Below are 21,246 nucleotides of genomic sequence, written 5' to 3'. Positions count from 1 at the left end.
TTCCTTTTAAATGACATCTTTATTGCCTTTAAGGTAGGACACTAGGACAGGACTTTCAGTTTGTTTCACAAATGGGCCACACATAGCACCATTTTCAGTTGCAAAACAACACAATAAAGATGAGTTTTGTATTTGCGTTAATAAACCAAAACATATTTAGAAAAAAACATGTATTCCTCAGTTGAGTCATTGAGAAAAGCCAATGATGAAGCCATCATCAAGTTGGGAAACTGCTTTTCCCCCCAGCCAATTCCAGTCATTGTGTCTCAAGTTTATTAAAATTATGCTTTACATATTACAATCATGCAGGTCCTTCATTAATTAGAATTTCTCAACAAGACTGACCTCAATCCCTGATGCCACAGTCCACATTCAAGGAAAGACTTGCGCTATATTCCACATGCATTTCTAACTAGTTTTAAAACACTGCATGTTCAATCTGGATTAAAATAGCATGGCCAGTCAGACCCTTTGCCAATTATATTTGGAAATGTATATTCAGCTGGTTCAGTGGGAATTTCTTTGAGGGATACTGGATATGTTTTAAACATATACACACAATATAAGCCTCAGAAAACAAAACTACTGCTACCACGAAACCAGTGCAAAAAGCAAACTGACTTAGCACTGCTGACCATAACAGCAACATTATAACAGGATCACGGTCACTTTAGTAGTCAACATGTCTCTCTGGTGAAGAATACAGATGGATGGGTGGATGGAGGGGATGCTGGTGCTGGCTCACTCTGTAAGCGTCTTGCTTTCACAGGCAGTGCTGCTGTAGAAAAGATGATTCAGACTAGGCACAGTTTGATCAAAGTGGAATGCTCTAATTGTGAATCATTTTCTGCAAAAGTGAACTCATAGAGGCTGATAAGACTCACAGTTTTGTTCATGTTGTGTTGGATGTTGCTTTTAGAAATTATGCAATGTCAAATATTGCTCATCATTTTCTGATTAAATTACGTTTTTGATGACCATCAGCTATTAAAAAAATGTGAATGTGTTGTCTGTATCCAAACCAAATATGTAATGAAACTTTACGGGGATGGGAGTTAATCAGTGTGGTTATTGTTCTTGTTTGTCCAATGGCAGTAAGTGATAAGCAACATGCAGCCAGAGGTGGACAGTAACAAAGTACATTTACTTGAGTACATACTTAAGAACACTTTTTGAGTATCTGTACTTTACTTGAGTATTATTTTTTCTGGAAACTTTTTACTTTAACTTCACTACATTTGAAAGACAAATATCGAACTTTTTATTTTTGTCAAGGTCCTTGAGTAGAAAGTAGTAACGTCAGTCAGGAGATGATTGTGGTTGCAGGGGTTGCATTTTGGTTGGAAATGAAAGTCAAATTGACGTCAACATCCAACGTCGGACAGATGTTGGATTTTGGTTGGAAAATAAAGTCAGGTTGACGTCAGAGCCCAACATCAGATTGACATCAGATTGACATCAACATCCAACTTCGGACAGACGTTGGATTTTGGTTGGAAAATAAAGTCGGGTTGACGTCAGAACCCGACAAATTTAGTCATTGTTTTGGAGCACACTAGCTTATAGATAACATTAAGGTTAACATATGCATACTAAAAGCCAAAAAACTTAAAATACGACACTTTTTGAGGGAACAGCCATTTGGGTGTCCGAAACCATTGTGGACATTATTGAGTAAATAAATTTGATATTGAAATGAGGGTAGGTAGGCAGGCATAGATTCAGAGGCATAAGGTACTGTAAGTATTATTTACAACAATGCAACAATAATAAAACAATGCATTGACATTTACTTTTTACGTTTGATACTTAAGTACTTTTAAAAACAAGTACTTCTGTACTTTTACTTTTGTAAAAATCAGTCTTTACAACTTTTACTTGTACAGAGTAATATTTGACCAGTAGTATCTGTACTTTCACTCAAGTAAAGAAGTTGTGTACTTTGTCCACCTCTGCATGCAGCACACATAGTCCAACACCTCATAGTCTTGAAACTTTTTACTTATACCAGCTCCACACAGAAAAAGGCACAGTCTGCTAAAGCATGGTGAGCTATAGCTTTGTCCAAGTAGTCATTGCGTGTCTATTAGACAAGTACTTCCACCAACTTCCACTCCTAAACATCATAAAATGCTCCAGGATTTTAACTCAACAACTTGCTTTTAAAAAAATTATGATTGCTTGTTTGGACAAAAAAAATATTTTGGTTTATTAAAGTCTGAATTCACAAGCAATCATGCAGAGAAATAACAACAGTAATGTCACTGGTATCAAATAAATGCTTTAGAAGTTATTCTAGTTTGGCCAAATTCAGCTTAATGCTGGAATACACTACAAAACTTTTGCCCAGATTTTTGCCTCGATTTACAGTCTGTACAAGGCAGCGTAAGTTTCCTAAAGAGAAAATCTGAATATCTGATTTCACAGAAAATTGCGTAGTGTATGATGGGGACTTATTCAGATTTTTTTTCGCTTCAGACTATCCATCCAGCCAAACATGTTTGATTATTGTTTGCAACATGGCGCATGTTTCTGCATGTTTGTGTTATTGTGAAAGTCTGTTAGTATGTAGCCGTTTAGTGTATGATGCCCAGTTTTTTCTTTAACCATTTACAAAATTGGCAAGTGTATGATGCCTATTATTTTCAAATCTGTTCAGAATTAAAGTCATGTAGCCTTCATTGAAGTCATTCCAGTTTTAAGAGAAATTTAGCAAACCATAAATCCTTGAGAACCATAAAAATGTAGATATAACAGGGAGATAAAACGGCCTCTCGCAACAGAAATGCTCTTAAAGGGGTCATGACATGAATTTTTTAAAATTATTTAATATGTTCCTTGAGGTCTTTTTGCACCCCCAAAAAATGTGGAAAAACAATCATTTTCAACCCTCATTGACTTCTGTAATTATCTGTTTTTAAGGGGCGGCTCCTTTAAGGCCTTTCCGTAAACGGACGCTGTTATGATTGGCTAACATCATTGCACAATGCTATTGCACACGAGTAAGTGTTTTGAAAATGTAATCCATATAAAACCATCATTTACAGACAAAGCCTTATCAAATAGTTTATGATTTGCAAATGAGCTTCTGTCAGATCAAAAAGAGACGACTGCTCCAACTGTTAACAAAAGTTTCTTTGAAAACTCTACATTACACCGTGCCTTATTTACAAAACAATCTGCGGTCAAATTCTCTGATCAAACTTATAACCCTCTGACGTTATCCAGGATGGCATTAAAAATAAATTACTGGTTCCTGCCGCTGATATCCTTCTGAAATCTCTACAGAGACACAAACGAGCTCACAATTTGTAACAAATCCTTCCCAAAGCCCTAAAATTATACTTAATTATTTTTTTGTCCAGAAAGCTTATTTCATTTCATTTTGATAATATGTTTTCTATATTTTAATGAAGTATTTTTTTTGGAGATTTTTGTTATTTTTTATTTCATTTATCTTTAAATTACTAGATTTTGTCAATAAATAAATAATTATTTAAGAAAATTAAACTAACCCTACATGGAGCAAATGAGCTGTTCCGCTGGGTCCTAAAGTCAGTTTCTCTTCAGTAAGCATTCAGATACACATGTAGACATTAGGATTTGTTACCTTTGAATCCAGTCAATTTATTTGGGTGTGTATTCGTGGTTCAAGTGCGACAAAAGTCCTAGGGTCTTGGACCACTCCGATGAACACTCAATTAAAAAAAAAACAAAAAAAGAATAAAAAGATTTAGTTTCCGGGTCAAAATGACCTGAGGGAAGGATAAGGTATTAAATAGGATGCAATTGTGACGCAACGCTCGCATCCGGTGTAGGCATATGTAAATGTGTTTGCCCGCGTGACGTCACAAATCCCCCAATATCCAAACGAGCCATGATTTAATAAATGCTTTGTTTATAATGAGGAGTATGTTTTAATCTCTGAAACTTACAGAATGTTTTAATGGTATAAAGACCTCTTATATGTCAAAAGATCAAGGCAAATTTTATTTAACATGTCATGACTCCTTTAAACCATATGCTTGTGCCAAACTAATAAAATGAGAGAGTAAAATGAGTTTTCTCATTTCCAACAAATCACAAAATGCCATTTATAAATATAAAATAACGTTCAATTTGTACCGATGCAGCTGACAAGCCATTAGCATTGAAAGAAAGCGTGAAACAACACGACAAAGCAGATTCTGCCTTCATTTACTCAAGCTCATGTAATTTTTTTCTTCTGTGGAACACACACACACAAAAAAAAATTCTCAGTGTTTTTGTCCATACAACGGTGTCCATACAAAAAATGGAGGTCAACCAAGGTAACCAAGCTGTTGGGTTACCAACATGTTTCTTTTTTGTTCCACAATGATAGCTTTAGCGTTAGTTCTACCAGGAAGACTCTAATGCCACGTCTTTCCTTCATACTAATAGGTCTGGCCAATCACTGATTGACACCTGAAGTATATAAGCACTGAACTCTCGGTTTTATGTTCACAGTTGATGACGCTGACGTTCCCCTCCATCCTCTCCACCACCACCAGGTTGGTCCCTGTCCATCCATCGGGTGTAGGCTCTGCACCTGCCTTTATCTTCAGGCAGAATCAGCCGAATCTACATCACCAAGGATTGGGACTAAGGATGGGGTCTACGCCAAAGAACTTTTCTATACAACTAAACATAAATCTGTTAATTCTTTACGGAATAAACACCCTGCAAACGTTCACCTGCCCTCTGAGTCTTTCTGGTAGAAATAGTAAGACAGGATTGAAAAAACGTGAGAGAGTGAGTAAATTATGGCAGAATTTTTGGGTGAACTATCCCTTACCCTCCTAGCTAGTCTTCTGTAGCAATAAATTATACCAATTACACCAACCCTGCCAATCAAATATTCTTTGAAATGCTCGTTGACATAAATGAGGAAGGGAGGACTTTGTATTGTGTACATCAGTACGGTGATGTGATTTCGATGTTGCAAGCAGCAAGAGAAAAAAGCAAACATACAAAGCTGGGTTATAATAAGTAGGGCTGGGATCCTCTTTGATGGTGTCAATTTTGGACTTAGAGAAATGTTTTGCATAATACTTCACATTGCACTATGAAGGATTTTCGATTAAAACTAGATTAAAAATAGTTTTCCTCTACCAGAAGATGGATTTGCATTAAGATAATGAAATGTCGAATAGGGGAACTTTAGTTTGAATCAGACAGGATGCAGTGAATATTTGATGTTGCACAATAAAGAGACAAATGTGGTTTTATTGTACTGGGAAAATGTACAAATCAGGTCATTTTTATTTAAATTCATTACACTTCCTTTGTCAAATTTATGAGATGTTGAAGGGGAATTTAAAAGATGATGATCGAAACAAAGTCTTAATACTCGTGCTGACATTATTATGCTTACACGATCTGTCGTCACGTTACACATTTCTACCATCCATATACTGACACATGGCTTATACAATCTCACATTCAGATTCAGACAAACGGATCAATTTCCCTGAAAGCAGCATTTGTTTTGTACCAAACAGAGAATCCCAACCCTAATTTGGTATTAAGCTTTTGTTTTCAAATTGGAAAATGTAATAATAAGATCATACAATCGTGTGCAAAGGTTAAAAAAAGGAACAAAGTAGGCGAGTACTTCACTCCTTAATGTGTGTGCCTATAGTTTTAGGGGCTCATTATTGGGGTTTGTCCATGATTTGGGGTTTAGGAGAGTGAGGGAAGGCGGGCTGCACTACCTGTGGATAGGCAGATGCAGCCCATTGAGGGGGGGTAAAGGCGGGTGGTACTCCAGCTGAGCCAGGAGGGAAAAGTGATCGGAGGGGATGTGCGGGTGTGGGCAGCCGGTTATGTTGTTGTCCTTCAGCCACTGAGTTTCCAGTGGACCCAGAACCCCCAAAACACTCATATGTGTCTTAGAGAAGAAGACGTAGTCAATCACACCCTTCAAAAAAAGAAGAGGAAATAGGTTTTCAAAAAAGGGCACTAATCTCAATATGCAGCATGCACCTAAAAATGGTCAATTGTAAATGCAACAAAAAAAATTATAATTTGAGCTAATAATTTAAACTCAGGAGCCCAAAAGCAGCCAGTTCCCTGGTATCCATGCAATACAATAACAAAGCGAGAAACGATTCACTAACGAATGACTCCTATGAACCATGTCTTTTTAAGAGTCAGTCAAAAGGTTTAGTTTTGAATCAGACTTAATTAGTCAGGGAATCATTCAGACTCATTACTGACTCTCTTGACGTGAACCATGAGTCATTTTTTTAAATGAACCAGGAACATTTATTGTGATGTTGTGAGACAATTTACTGGCTTGATATTCATTTGACAATTAAAGATTCATAGAGTTTTGTTGTAATAAATGAAAAATGGTGTTCTATAATAAATAATGGTATTCTAAAGAAAATGAGCAAGAAGCTATGAACTCAATGAATTAAAGCACATCTGAACAACCTCACTGACCTAATTCTGTAATTTGTCAATAAAAAAGATGTTTGGCCCCAAAATGTTTAATTTTTTTGAAATGGATGGATCCCAAGACATTTTTTGCCATTTCTAGAGCCCTTATATAGAAAATACCCAAGACCCTATATGATCTCTATTCCCATTTTGAGTAAAAAAAATTAACACTTTATTTTAAGGTGACTTAGTATAGTAATAACAGTAAGTTATGCATAATTACAAGTAACTAACCCTAAACCAAACCCTAACCGTAACTGTATAGTAAGTAGTAAAGTACATGTAGTTAATTAATATTACTCAGTACTTATTTGAGCAAGTACAATGCAACTATGTCACCTTAAAATAAAGTGTAACAAAAAATAATAGAAATATCTCTGAATTATGAATCTCCTTACCTTGAAGTCATAAGTGTAGTTGGTGTAGGGCATGAGATTCCCTTCATAGGCACTCTTCAGCTGGAAACTGTGCGTGATGCTGCCATCAGGCTTGCCGTTTTTACTGTTGCAATTGAAGTTGGTTAAACAATCGCTGTACCGCAGTTCCTTAAAGTCTTTGTGATTTTCTGCAACTCCACCACTACTCAGATATTCCACCACACCTGTGAGGAAAAGCCAGGAAACCTAGTGATGCTGAGGCAAGGGCTTCATACCCAAATCTGACTTAGGCAAAAGTTGATGTCATTATGTCTCTTAGCACTGTCATTAAAGGGATAGTTCACACAAATTTTTTAATTATGCCAACATTTACTCACCTTCATGTCATCCCAAACCTATTTGACATTTTTTTTTCTTCTGTAGAACATAAAAGATATTATTTTGCAAAATGTCTCAGTGGAAGACATTTGTCAATACAATGGAAGTCAATGGTTAGCAACATTTATTAGCAACAGTTCCACAGAAGAAAGTGAGTCATACAGATTTGCAACGACATGAAGTTGAGTAAATGATGACAGAATTGTAATTTTTTGGTGAACAGTCCCTTTAATATCGTAGTAGCAGGTGGATGTGGTTGTGTAAGGAACAGAAAGGCCAATTTCATATTTTATGGCTTCTGTGCTTGAAGTTGTAGTTAATATTTCAGACGAGCCTTTTCAAAAGTTCACACTTACAGTCATGGTCAAAATTGATGGCACCCCTGGTAAATATGATAAAAAATGGCTGTAAAAAATAAATCTGCATTGTTTATCCTTTTGATCTTTCCTTCAAAAAATTTGCAAAAATCTAACCTTTCATTTAAGTAAAAGAATTGAAATTGGGGGGTAAATCACATTATGAAATAAATGTTTTTCTCCGAAACACGCTGGCCATAATTGTTGGCACCCCTAGAATTTTTTATGAGAAAAATATCTCTGAAGTATTTTCCCATTAATATTTACATTTTTAAGCAAACCAGGGTGACTAGGAACATGAAATTGTCCAGCTATGACTTCTTGTTTCACAGGAGTTTAAATATGAGGAAACACAAAGGCCAAATCCCCTGAATCATCCATCACAATGAGTAAAACCACAGAATATAGTTCTGATGTGCAGCAAAATATTGTTGAGCTTCACAAAATAGAGAGTGGCTGTAAGAAAATATCTAAAGAATTGAAAATCCCCATTTTGACCATCAGGGCAATAATTAAGAAGTCATAATCAACTAAAGATGTTATGAATCTGCCAGGAAGTGGACGTGTGTCTATATTGTCTTAATGGACGGTGAGGAGGATAGTTTGAGTGGCCAAAGACTCTCCAAGGATCACAGATGGAGAATTGCAGAGATTAGTTGAGTCTTGGGGGTCAGAAAGCCTAAAAAAAAAATATCAAACAACCCCTACATCACCACATGTTGTTTGGGAGGGTTTCAAGAAAAATCCTCCTCGCTCCTCCAAAAATAAACTCTAGCATATTCAGTTGTCAGACACGGCTGGATCTTCAAAAGGGACCGGATTCTATGGTCAGATGAAACAAAAAAAGGGCTTTTTGGCAGCAAACCCACCAGATGTGTTTGGTGCAAACAGGGATAAAAAGTACCCCATGCCTACGGTTAAATATACTGCTGGATCTTATATGTTGTGGGCCTATTTATTTGCTGGAGGTCCTGGACATCTTGTTCAGATACATGGTATTATGGATTCTAGCAAATACCAACAGATAAAAAATCAAAACCTGACAGCCTCTGCTAGAAATCTTATAATGGGCCGTGGTTGGATCTTCCTTCAGGACAACGATCCAAAACAAACATCAAAATCAACACAAAAATGGGTAACTGAGCACAAAATGAAGCTTCTGCCATGACCGTCCCAGTCCCCTAAACTGAACCCTATAGAAAATGAGTGGGCTGAACTGAAGAGGAGAAGCACCAACATGAACTTGTGAATCTGAAGGATCTGGAGAGATTCTGTATGGAGGAATGGTCTCTGATCTCTTGCCAGTTATTCTCCAAACTCATCAGGCATTATAGAAGAAAACTCAGATCTGTTATCTTGGCAAAAGGAGGTTGCAAAAAGTATTTAATAACAGGGTGCCAACAATTATGGCCAGCGTGTTTTGGAGAAAAACATTTATTTTATAATGTGATTTACCCCCCAATTTCAATTATTTTACTTAAATGAAAGGTTCGATTTTTGAATGAAAGATCAAAAGGATAAACAATGCAGATTTATTTTTTACAGCCATTTTTTATCATATTTATCAGGGGTACCATCAATTTTGACCACCACTGTATCACTTATTCAAATGAACCACGCTAACAGAGCAATAAAGAGTTCACCAGAGTTCATTTTATTCAAACCAAACATGCCAAGTGTGAAGACACCCTTCATAAGAACTTACTTACACAATACAGATAGCTCATGTGTGTTCCCCATTCTTTCTAATAATTTATCTTTAATAAGCAGTTCTAAATATAACTCACCAGAGTCAGGGAGGGAGTTGAGGTCAGCACACAGGACGATAGGGATGGAGCTGGTGTCTGACGTTGGCGAGGCAGAGTTGATGGATCCCGAGGCCCTCTCAGCAATACTTTTTAGCTCAGACAGGAACATCATGGTCTGGATGAGCTTCACATCGGAGTACTCTGGATCCCAGTGCATGTGGGCATCAGCTACCAGCAGGAGCTGTTTCTCTGGAGGCTGCTTTAAACCTGCAATATAACACCACTAAAGCAAATGGGACGAAAATATTTCAATAAAGAGGAGGAAATGGAGCTGCCTCCTTTAATTACTGAGATTTGGAACTACAATTCACTACGTAACATCTAAATAAGATCTTTTATTATCAAGGTCATTGAAACAGGAGAAACTCTGAAACACTGTGAAAACAGGAAACTCTGTTTTGAAAGTGCAATCTATATTGCAACCATTTGAAAACACAAAATATTGTGAATTGATTTCACAGGAAAAAATGAAGAAAATGCTGAGAAAGAAGAAATAAAGTAGAACTTGGGTCTTATATGGAAGTAAAATAATGACAAATGTTTTTGAAACAAAAAAGCTTGTTGAATTGCACTAGTTGAAAATTAACTCTGCTTGCATTTTAATGGATTGTATTTTTAGGGCTTGCATTTTTATGGGCTGAAATTCAACATGGTAAGGTTGTATATTTAAGCTGTGAATATTTCAATTCATGAAAACATTTCACACGTTTTCATTTTTAAAAATTCAATAATCCATATTCACATCCCCAATAAGGTGCGAGTTTGGTCTTTTATATCACTGTATTAGTCCATTTAGTGTTAAGAGTCCTGACCGCAGGGGAATCCTGGAGAATGAGTATTGAGGGAATCCCTAGTTATGCAGCACAGCCCGTGATATAAAGTTAAGAAAACTAAACAACCGAGAGAAATATGTCTACTACTACAGATTTAACGTTTTATCTGTACATCAGCATCGGGGGAATAACATTACAGGCTAATCTCGTTCACGGTAGAGAAAGCTGCTTTACATGTGCAAAACTAACTGTGAAGACTTAAATGTAAACACAGCTTTTGTGTCTTTATCAGCTTTTCCATAACTACTACTGGCCCTGATAATCATCACAAATACTGACCGCTTGCTCCATTTCTGTAAATCAGTGTGATTTTTTATGAATTTTTGTCAAATTTTATGAATGATGACTCTCTCACCCGTTGCTCTAGTCTTCATCAACAGCTGCTTGCACCCCCTGCTGGTGAGATCGACTAACAGCTATGGAGATTATCAATCGGCCGTTCTGGATGTCAAATGTTGGATTTGTCTGTTGAATTTGAACCACTGAATTTGTGGAAGCGAATTTGTAAAGCGAAATAAAATGGACCGAAGTGCCTGTCGAATATTATAGGTTGTATTTTTAAACAGAATGAATGTTTTGGAAGTGAAATCTGAAAGGTGACTATGGATTATTGAATTTTTAAAAATGAAAACGTGTGAAATGTTTTGAATTGAAATATTCAAATTTCTTAAATTAACAACCAAGTTGAATATCAGCCCATACAAATGCAAGCCCTAAAAATACAATCCATTAAAATGCAAGCATGGTTAATGCAATACATATTTTTTCAAGTAGTGCAATTCAACAAGCTTTTTTCATTATTCCATAGTCTTATCTGAAACACTGCTGCCAAATGTATTTTGATGAACAACTGAAGACTTCAGACACACAGACCAACAGACCAACAGACTGTTAAATTTGTCACATTTCAAAAGTGTGCATGCTGAAGAAATTGTATTCAGCTGGACATGTAGTGTTATCATTGAAATACAACCTAGCAATACATTTGACAACCACAGAATGTGTTTATCAGAATTCTGTTTATCAGACCACCACATAACCCAGCATTTTGGGTTACAAAATTTTGACTGCCATAAATGTTCAATTTAATTTAATTGTTTTATCTTCTTAAACACTGAGAAAAATGCTATTATTGATGTTATTTTTCAAGGTGTTTAACATCCAGGTAGCAATCAATGTCTTATAGATGGATAACTGGATGGATGTATGGATGGATGGATAATATTTTTGGCCTAAAAATTAATTCAACTTTATTTTCAAAGACAGTAGTTATTATTGTCATCTCAGGTACACATATTTAACTTTGAGATCTACTGCCATCTACAGGACGAGGCTAAACAGCAGCGTGTGAAGAAGAGGAAACCAGGAGCTATTTCATGTCAATTACAGAGTTATCATTCAATGTCCTTACCACTAGTAAATAGGTCTTCCTTCACCTCCAATAAGACAGCTACTCCAATGTTATCTTTGGTCATGACTCTGTTCAGCATAACCTCTGAGCCCTCTGAATTTGCCATTGCAACCTGATTGAACTCCACTGTGTTTTTCTGCACCAGAGCGAATCTAGAAAGTAATAAAGGGGCAAAATATGAGCCGGATGTCAATTCACTTTAAACCTTGTAAAAGATGGAAGGGGTTACTCACTTCTCAGTCTTGAAGAAAACAGCACAGCCGTCCACATGTTTCCGCTCCTGTTCTGACACGAGTTTGGCACGAGACTTTGGACAGAAAAAGCCATCATATCCACGCTCTTTCAGTGTTTCCAGAAAGAAAGTGTAGTACTGCTCTGTTTCCACCTCCTGCACATGCAGTTGGAGAATTAGAGCTAAGTGGAAACCACTGCAGATATCAAAAGGACCATACAAACTTCAAGGGAAATCTATTGTTTCAATGCATATTTAATAATTTAGCTTTGTTTATTGTGGAAAAAACACATTTTCATTAACCATAACAGAAATTACAGACATGAGAGGTACACTACTATTCAAAGGATCAAAGGGGGGGGGGGGGGGGGGGGGTCTGTAATAAAAAAAAAAATTAAAAAAACTTTTATCCAGCAAAGATGCAAAAAAGATCAAAAGTGACAGTAAAGTACTTTTACAATGTTATAAAAGATTTCTATTTCAAATAAATGCACAAAAAAATAAGGGCACAAGTTGCTATTGGGGGCTCTGTGGCACACTCTTTTATATTCTTGTATTTTAGGGGCTCTGTAGTGCACCCCTTTTTACCTGCATTAACCAGATTTCATACACTTATAGATCTCATCAGGCCAAACAACTTTCACGCTCACAGTCAAAGCCATAGCGCCACCAACTGGCAGCAAAAAGTATGTTACTTTTAAAATGCTAAGAAATCTCCCTTATTTTACCCGATTTCCTTCAAACTTCGTCAGAATGATGTCAAGACACTGCAGATGGACACCTGCTAAAGGATTCTTGATATATTGTATACTGTTGTCAACGCAACGCATCAAACTTTAATATTCTTTTTGGGTGTTTTTGAGACTTTAACATGCTTCAAATTGCATGAAACTCGACACACACACATTAGAGTTGTCAGCCAGTAAACATGGGCTAAAGTCTTAATAGTGGGCATGCAGAAGGGGCTCAGTAGTGCTACCGTTGAGTAAAATGGGGGGTAAGTTTTACCTACAATCATCAAACTCAGTAAATATATTCTTCTCATCGAGCCGGACAACTTTCTAATTTACAGTCATTAGCTCCAATCAACAGGAAGTCAGCTAATTTTGTTTGAATGTGGATTTTTTGTTTGAATGTGGATTTTTTTTAATCAAGCTCTAAGCTACTTCAAAAGGCTTCATACGATTCACACCAAGCTTTCTCAACATGATGTCAATGTACTGATGATGCTAAATTGCGATTGGTATTGGATATCTTGAACTGTGTTGCCATGGTGAGGGATTAAATTAAGGACAAAAATGGAAACTGGAAAAGTCTCATATCTTCTAAATAATAAATTATACACCATTTATTTGTATATAAAATAATACATATAAAAAGTAAAAAACTTTTTTTTTATATAATTAATGCATTATGTACAAGTAACAAATTGCAGATTCCGTGCTATCTGGTTGAAATAAATGCATGCGATTAATGTTTTTCAGTTTAACGCGTTATTAACGCAGCATCTGTTTTTTTTTCTGTCATCCTTTGGCCAGTGTTACATTATATGATCATGTTCTTCTTCTTGCAAATGCTTTTAAACCATTCAAGCTCAAAAAGACAAAAGAGAACGCGCTGCCTGTGAATGTCCTGTCACACACACACACACACAGGAAGCACAGAAAGACGCGCGCCAGAATCGACTTCTCTTTCGCACTTGAACAAATAATAACACACAATTATGGCAAAATGTCCGTTTTGTTGAGTATCCTCATAAGAGCAGTCTTAAATTAGTTAAATAAAGTCCTAAATGAACGTAATGCGTTGTGAGAAAATGGGACGTGTGCTCCACATGTGCAGCAGTGACAGCAGTATCAAAGAACACAGGTAACAGAAAATTACTCACTGCTCTTGACTATTGAATGCTTGTAGCTTTAATAAGGATTAATCTATATTTAATTTATAATTTATTTGATAACTTTATTCAATTTCTGTGTATTTCCTGTTAGACAGGTATGGAAGGGCACAAGTAAATATGAAATTTATTATAGGCTTATGTGAAGATTGTTTTAAGTTCACTTAAATTAAAAGTTTTTATATTTTTTGGAGCCTAATTACTAGCTTTCAGTTATACTGTAGTGCTGAATGGCGATAATTAATGTTTAAAATGAAAAAAAAAAAAAATCATTGAAGACATAGCTGTATTGGTATCAGTGATACTGGCCTTCATTCATAAAAAGATGCCATTAAACAATTATTTAAAATATACTGTCTTTATGTTGTTTCTACATTAATTTGGAGAATAACTGTGAAATTATTACATTATAAAATATATTAAAAACAAGCTATCTTGTGCAATTATAACGAAATTATTCCAATATAAAAACACAAATACACTGAGAGAGCGAATATTTAGGCGAGATTTGCAATGGAAATTGAGCAATGTTTATATATTAATAAAATCCTTAATTAAATCATCATATAAAGTGATCTCTTCAGAAGAAATTCCTAGACTTTCAATGGATGGACAAAAAAATGAGATAATATTAAAAAATATCTAAATGACAGTAGGCGGTTCTTCCCTGTGGTATTGAAAATCGATACATTTCAAGGTATAATATCAAAGTAGTATCGTGACAACACTAGTGTAGGGTGCCACAAATACTTTCAAATTTTCAAAGGGTGCCGTGACTGAAAAAAGGTTGGGAAACACTGGTTTAGAGTTTAAAGAGGTCCTATTATGCTTTTTCAACTTAAGTGTGTAATGTTGCAGTTTGAGCATAAAAAGATATGGAAGGTTAAAAAGCTTAGTCCACTCTACAGGGAGATATTTTATTTAACAGAATCCACTTTTCAAGAACTACAACGAACGGCTCGTTTGGACTACAACGCGATTTTTCCGGGCTTTATGAAGTCATAATGTTCCTCATTTAAATAATCCCTGCCCACGGAATACGCAGAAAAGCGGACAAGGCCTGGATGAGTTGCTGCTATGTCATCCTCTTTTTTTTGAGATTTAAACATGAAATGAAAATGTACTTTGAGTCTATTGAGTTCTCTAAAAACTTAAAAGCTATAAGAACAGTGGCTGTGTTTAAGGACTTGGCACTTAATCTGGACTGAAAGACTGAAGGAACTTAATCTGGACTGAGGGTCTCTGGAGTATGGTTGTAATGTAATGACAATGACGATGGCTGTTGTTAATGTTTTTGTGTTTTTTTGTTTTGTTTTCCTGTTATCTTCTACAAGCATTTAATAAAAAAAATAAATAAATAAAAAAAAGTTGCTGCTATGTCAACGAGACTGTTTTTTTTTCCCACATCTTATTTGTTTGACCTCCCTAAGGCTGACGAACTTAGAATGGGTAAAATTAATTTGAAACACTATTCCTGAACATTATATGTTTATCTGTGCGCTGTGGAGAACACCTTCCAGAACCACGGTGCAGGCTACACACAAAAGCTTTGTGACTTGTAAGTATGTCTTATTATTTGTAGTTGCGTTTTCTATTAACAGTTCTAAGTTTTATGTTGTTGCTACGCTCGCCTGTTAGCCAACATTAGTGTTGATATAGTGTTGTTTACTATAGCTTTTTTAAGGCTGTTCACCACCCCTTATGAACTATGTTTTTGTGATCGATTACTGTTTGTATAACCATAGTTTTCTGACAAATTTGATTATAAAAAGTGATTAAATGGTGGATAACATCGTACCTATAATGTACAAGAAAAACATAGCGCTCTGAAATGTCCTGTGAAATCCGTTCTGGATGTTCCTCGTTTGTTAACTGAATTGGGTTTGAAATTGCCGCCATCCTTTATATTTACACAAGAGCAGAACTCGCGGTTATGGAGGGGTGGGACATTTCCCGAACACACGCTAAGCGCTGCCAATCACAACACACTAGGCAGTAAAAATGTGAATATGTGAATTTATTTTGTTTTTTTGAACAATCAAGCATGAAAGAATATTCTAGAACCCCCCCCCCCCCCCCAAAAGTCAATACTTCGTTAAATATATAGGCATAATAGGACCTGTTTAACCCATTCATTGCTGTGTGCTTTTGCCTGCGTTAATGGATAAGAAATCTCTCAGGCCTTGTCTTTTTCTATAAATTTGAATAAGAAAATAAAGGCATAAATCCAGTTCATTTGTAGTGTAGTGACAACATAGTTTTAAATAATTTTTTTAATAATTAGGTTGATCAAAATATAAAAAGACCTTAAGGGAAATACTTCTGGACTTAAAAAAAAAAAAAAAAAAAAAAAAAGATTTAAGCTGCAAATGATAACTTCGAACTCATTTGAAAGTGACCTATAACATCCTATGACATGAAATACATCATGGTGGCACCAACTGTCTGCAGTAAATTTGACGTAGTTCTTTTATATTTATATTTTATTTAAATGCACATTGCCCGCCGTGCACAGTTGGCGGTGGCACCGGTGCTTGGGCCTATCATTGCTACTTGCAGCTATATTACTTAGAAATGTTCCTTTAGCACCAAATCTGTATATTAGACTGATTTCTGAAGGGTCATGTGACATATAAGACTGTAATGTAATGAAGTAATGATGCTGAAAAATCAGCTTTGCCATTACAGGGATAAATTACATATTAAATCATATTAAAATACAATACAGTCATATTAAACTGTATTTCACAATATTACTGTTTCAAAGAGCCCAACCTTTTGGACGGTAGTGTATATTTTGCTCATTTTAATTGAGATTTTGTGAGCTTCATATTGTGGATATGTACCTGCAGGCTGATGATGTCAGCATCACAGTTAGTGATCTCCTCCATGATGCCCTTCTTCCTGTACTCCCAGTTAAGGGCCCATGAGGGACAATAGCCGTACAACTGCCTTGTTGCATACTTGTCACAGAGCACATTGTAGCACATTACTGTGAACACAGCTTGAGAACACAGAGATTTAATATTAGCTTTGCGGTTGCTAAATCAGGCTTTTCAAAAGCCTGTGACGGGATGCAACTATGTACCTGTGGGCATCATTTGGTCTCGCTCCCTCAAGGTGATCCAAGGTCTTTGGGGGAGTTGTTCAGGGTGGACTAATTTTGGGAGGGAATTAGGTGAAGTAAGTCAAAGGAATAACTTAATTAAATGAATAACATGTGTACTGTATTAATAAGCCACTATGTACCTGTGTCCGTTATTACCTGCAAGATTGTCAAGCATGTAATTCAACAACTTCCTTGTTCCATCAGGCTCCTGATACAGGTTGAGTATATCCTGGGACAATGGATTACCTGCAAAAGAAATATTGTTCTCAGGCCTAATTAAAAAAATTGCATGTTTGTTCTGCACATATAAACCTTCAAAAAAAGCTTCACCTTTGAGGCCGAGGGTTTGCAACTGGAACAGCCGACCAAGTTCATAAGGCAAAACTCGTAAACAATTGTTGTTCAAAAGCAATTCCCTTGAAATACACACAGTACAAAACATGTTACCATGTTTAGTGTAACTGAATAAAATCGTTCAAAGTGAACTACACAAAGGTCTATTGATTAGATATTTTAGCTTAAATAGAGTAATAAGCCCTCTGAGTCACATCCTAATTCTATTTTTATACATTTTGCCTATTTTAAATGGAAACAATAAAACAATTTAGTGTTCTTAATGACTATTGTCTTTAAGAACCTGCATGAGCTGAGAGGCTGCATTCAGTCTGACAGGACCTCGTGGAGACGGAGCCATTTGTTAAAACGCACCTGAGAGTCACCATGTTGCCAAGTTCTGCTGGCAGGCTGCGCAGTTTGTTGGAGGACAGGTTCAGGTAGACGAGATGGGGCAGCTTTGCGATTTCAGGGGGAATCCGGCTCAGGTTGTTGTTGTTGATGTGGAGAGCAGTCAGATGGGTCAGCGTCCATAGTGAACTGCTCAAGCTTCTGACTCGCCCTGTACCACAGGAGCACAGACAGAGTTTGTGACAAACTTTTTTTCACCAAATATCCCAGAGAACACACACACACACACTGATAAATGTTTATCTTCAGCATTAGAAGTCCCTTTGGAAAAAACAACAAATTTTAGTAGTTCAGTATAAGTAGGTTTTCTTTTCATGTTTCACATCAGTGATTTATTCATTAATGTCTCTTGTCAGTGTTCCTTCAGTGGCACTTTTTTTTTTTTTTTTTAATAAGTTGAGGAATAAGATTGAAGAAGTGAGGAATAATAACTAACCAGAAATCTCCAACTCGGTCCAGTATGATTTCTTCCCACTGGCCACTTCCTCGGCTGACATGATGGTGTATAATCTGCGTGGGTCTGGAGGATCATATTTTTCCTTTGGCATGCCTGTTAATCTGAAAATTCATGCAGAAAATATATGATTCGGCACTATTTCTCTTACTTACAGTATGTCATTTTCTCAAAAGACAAATATTTGTATGAATTTGTATATCATAAGAAACTAAGAGAAAGTTGAAAGTCTGATCTATGAGTCAGCTGGCAGTTTAAGTGTAATTGTAGTCGTCAGTTGAGGAACGCCGTGAGAGTGGCCCTGTCCCAAATGGCACCCTAAGCACTCACAGTCTTCCTACAAGTCCGCACTTTCATGACGTAAATCAGTGCGGGCTCGGCAAAAGTGCGCATCAAGGGCGCATATCGACCGCAAAGGGGGCGCTCGCGAGCACCCTTCTGAAACCTAAAATGACAAACGGGTCACCCTACGGTCTCATGGACTTAACGGACACGTGCACGCGGCAGCCATTGTAAGTCCACAAGACCGAAAGTGCATGAAAGTGTGCCATTTGGGACAGGGCCAGTGAGTCCCTATAAGGCCTCAGACCAAACTGACCGCCCTTAGACACACTAACATTATGTAAACATGATGTAAATAAGACAACAAACAAGCCCTTATACTTGCGCAAAGAAAACCTTTTTCTGACAATGGTTAAGAATTACTTAAGGTGATTTTAAAATAAAGCTTATGAAAAACAAAACACTATGTAGTCACTAAGGTTGTAAAATATCAACATATCATCTACACTACAGTTCAACAGTTTGGGGTCGGTAAGATTTTTAAAATGTTTTTGAAATATGTCTCTTATTCTCTCCAAAGGTAAAACCAATACTGTGAAATATTACAATTTAAAATAACTGTTTTCAATTTTAATACATTTTAAAATGTAATTTATTCCAGTGATGGTAAAGCTGTATTTTCAGCATCATTAATCCAGTCTTCAGTGTCACATGAACCTTCAGAAATCATTGTAATATGCTAATTTGGTGCTCAAGAAACATTTCTTATTAGAAGTGTTGAAAACGATTTTGTTGCTAAACCAGGTTACTTTTATTCAGGATTCTTTGATGAATAGAAAGTTAAAAAGAACAGCATTTATTTGAAATAGAAACATTTTGTAGCATTATAAATGTCTTACTGTCACTTTTGATCATTTTAATGTGTCCTTAAAAGTATTAATTCCTTTAAAAAAATTCATTTCTTCATGACCCCAAACTTTTGAACAATATATTCTAAAATACAAACCAGCATGAGAGATCCTGAGTGCTTACTGAGAGACAGACAGCTGATGTTTACACTGAAATGTTTGAGTAGTTGATACAGTATCTCTCATGCTGAGCCAAGACATTATGCACTGGCAGAGTTTAACTTAGTTGAACTTTGGAGACGTCACAGAAGTTTCTTATCAATCCCTTTCAGCTGTAAAAAGATGAAAAGAGCACTTTCACATAAGACACTATTAATAGGTAGAACCACCAGCAAGAGTTTTGAACAAGCCCTTATTTGTCTTGTATAGAAAGAACATGTGCCGCGCTGTAATCATTCAGTCGCAGCTGTTACACACAAAAGCACATTTCCAAACTCTGCCAAAGATCTGTTTGGGTATAACATATCCTTCTTTTGAATGTTTGTTTTGTTTTTGTTTTTTTACATGCAGAACTTCAGACACTTCATTAATTCTACTGGACTCTGGACTAGATATCATATATCAGTTTGTCACACATCATATTGCACAGCAACCGTCTCACTTCTCAGCAACATTGTATATTGCTGCTGTCAGTACTCCTGCATATGTACGTATAGGGGTGTCTATTTCATATATAGTAATATTATATGTACATTATGAGTGCACTGTGTGTATTGTGAGTTCTGTCACTAAACCGCTGTGTGTATATAGTCATGAGACATACAAGTTATTTGACTGAACACTATAGCGTTTAATATGCAAACGAACGCTGGGTCACGATAATGACAGCTGTGGCGTTACGTAACCAGCTCTTTGAAGTTACTAAGTAACTTCCGTGAATAAAACAAAAACACAAGGTCTGAACTGAATCTTACTTGCACTTACAGTTTAAAATGCCTTCAACAACGTCGTGGTGTTTTGCATTACAGGTAACAGCGAGTCAACGACTCAGTAGTTGTTGTCAACCACTCAAACGGCGGGGTTTGTGTTATGTAAGGCTATTATTATTAGCTATTCTTGCCATGTCAAAAAAAGTTGTGGCCTGGGTGATTTAAGTTACATGAAATAAGTTTCGTTGGAGAGCTGACAACCACAACATGAAAAGCAGGAGCAGATCTGGCTGTGCCACCAGTTCAGACATTCCCCTTCATCACCAAATACGGTCATATATAAATCAGGAGAATCTGTGGCGTGTAATAGGTTGAAACACTGTTCTCTCGTGTTTATTAAGTTACAGAACACACACATTCTCCTCGTCTGATCTCCTGGAGGTAGAGCTGCGTGGAGACGTCAGGCATATTTGACACCCAACAATATACACAACAGAAAATCAGCACGCCGGAATGCAGGACGTAGACTCTTACCTGCATTCGGGAGGTGGGAGAGGAGCTGCTGGTGGGATATGATCAGAGACATACAGACAAACTGTGACCGAGCCTCATCCTGAGAGTCGGGCAGAAGGAAGGACAACACTCTGAGCTTCCGCTCCAGTCAACGGTCCCCTTACAACTAGCGATAGGAAGTCCGACTCATTTATGCGAATCGGTTCTTTCGAACAGTTAACTTTAAAAGAATCGGTTCAAACAACAAGCTTTGGCTATTATTTTACGACATTACGTAATTGTGTCACTCACGTGGTCCCAACGTCACACATTCCACAAGATCTAATAAAAAAAGCATTCCATAAAGTGGGCATATTTTGGTTGTTTATTTATTTTATATGAAGTTTATATATTCGTTTTCGTCAACTTTTTGTCTTTTTGTACGTAACAAACCGTTATGATTGATTTCGTATATTATTTGGTTTATTCATTTACTTTTCACCCCGTTAGTCAAATCCTCCGTTCACCCCAAATGCTCTCGGTTCTCGTATGTATTGCTCAAAGTGTGAATCGAACAGGTCGGAAAGGTGATTCTCCGTTCAATAATTGGTTCGGATCAATCGATTCATTG

The 21,246-nt window shown here is 36.6% G+C and overlaps 1 protein-coding gene across 2 annotated transcripts; it reads right to left on the bottom strand.

Annotated features, from left to right (window-relative positions):
- Window positions 1-7: 7 nt before the first annotated feature.
- cnot6l (CCR4-NOT transcription complex, subunit 6-like) lies at window positions 8-20,916 on the bottom strand. Of its 2 annotated transcripts, none has more exons than XM_079872955.1 (13): window positions 20,658-20,916; window positions 18,047-18,168; window positions 17,575-17,761; window positions 17,197-17,282; window positions 17,023-17,112; window positions 16,846-16,914; window positions 16,604-16,761; window positions 11,862-12,016; window positions 11,629-11,780; window positions 9,364-9,591; window positions 6,864-7,066; window positions 5,736-5,941; window positions 8-778 (listed from the first exon to the last, which is right to left on the bottom strand). In XM_079872955.1, the coding sequence occupies exons 2-13, from the start codon at window positions 18,156-18,158 to the stop codon at window positions 742-744; spliced, it is 1,683 nt and encodes a 560-aa protein (XP_079729081.1). In that variant the 5' UTR covers window positions 18,159-18,168; window positions 20,658-20,916; the 3' UTR covers window positions 8-741. The 2 variants fall into 2 exon arrangements, with proteins under 2 accessions (XP_079729081.1, XP_079729082.1); XM_079872956.1 differs by having other exon boundaries at window positions 14-775; window positions 20,658-20,897.
- Between the last annotated feature and the right edge of the window lie 330 nt (window positions 20,917-21,246).

Source organism: Squalius cephalus, assembly GCF_949319135.1.
Source record: "Squalius cephalus genome assembly, chromosome: 5".
NCBI lineage: Eukaryota > Metazoa > Chordata > Actinopteri > Cypriniformes > Leuciscidae > Squalius > Squalius cephalus.
The sequence above is the reverse complement of the archived record's forward strand: the minus strand, read 5'-3'. Positions and strand labels throughout refer to the sequence as shown.

Coding starts and splice junctions, on each gene's coding strand:
- cnot6l (XM_079872955.1), bottom strand. CDS start 18,158: ATGCCAAAGGAAAAATATGATCCTCCAGACCCACGCAGATTATACACC. Junction 17,762..18,046: donor GACCGAGTTGGAGATTTCTG/GTTAGTTATTAT, acceptor CCTGTGGTACAG/GGCGAGTCAGAAGCTTGAGC. Junction 11,781..11,861: donor GTTTTCTTCAAGACTGAGAA/GTGAGTAACCCC, acceptor ATTACTTTCTAG/ATTCGCTCTGGTGCAGAAAA.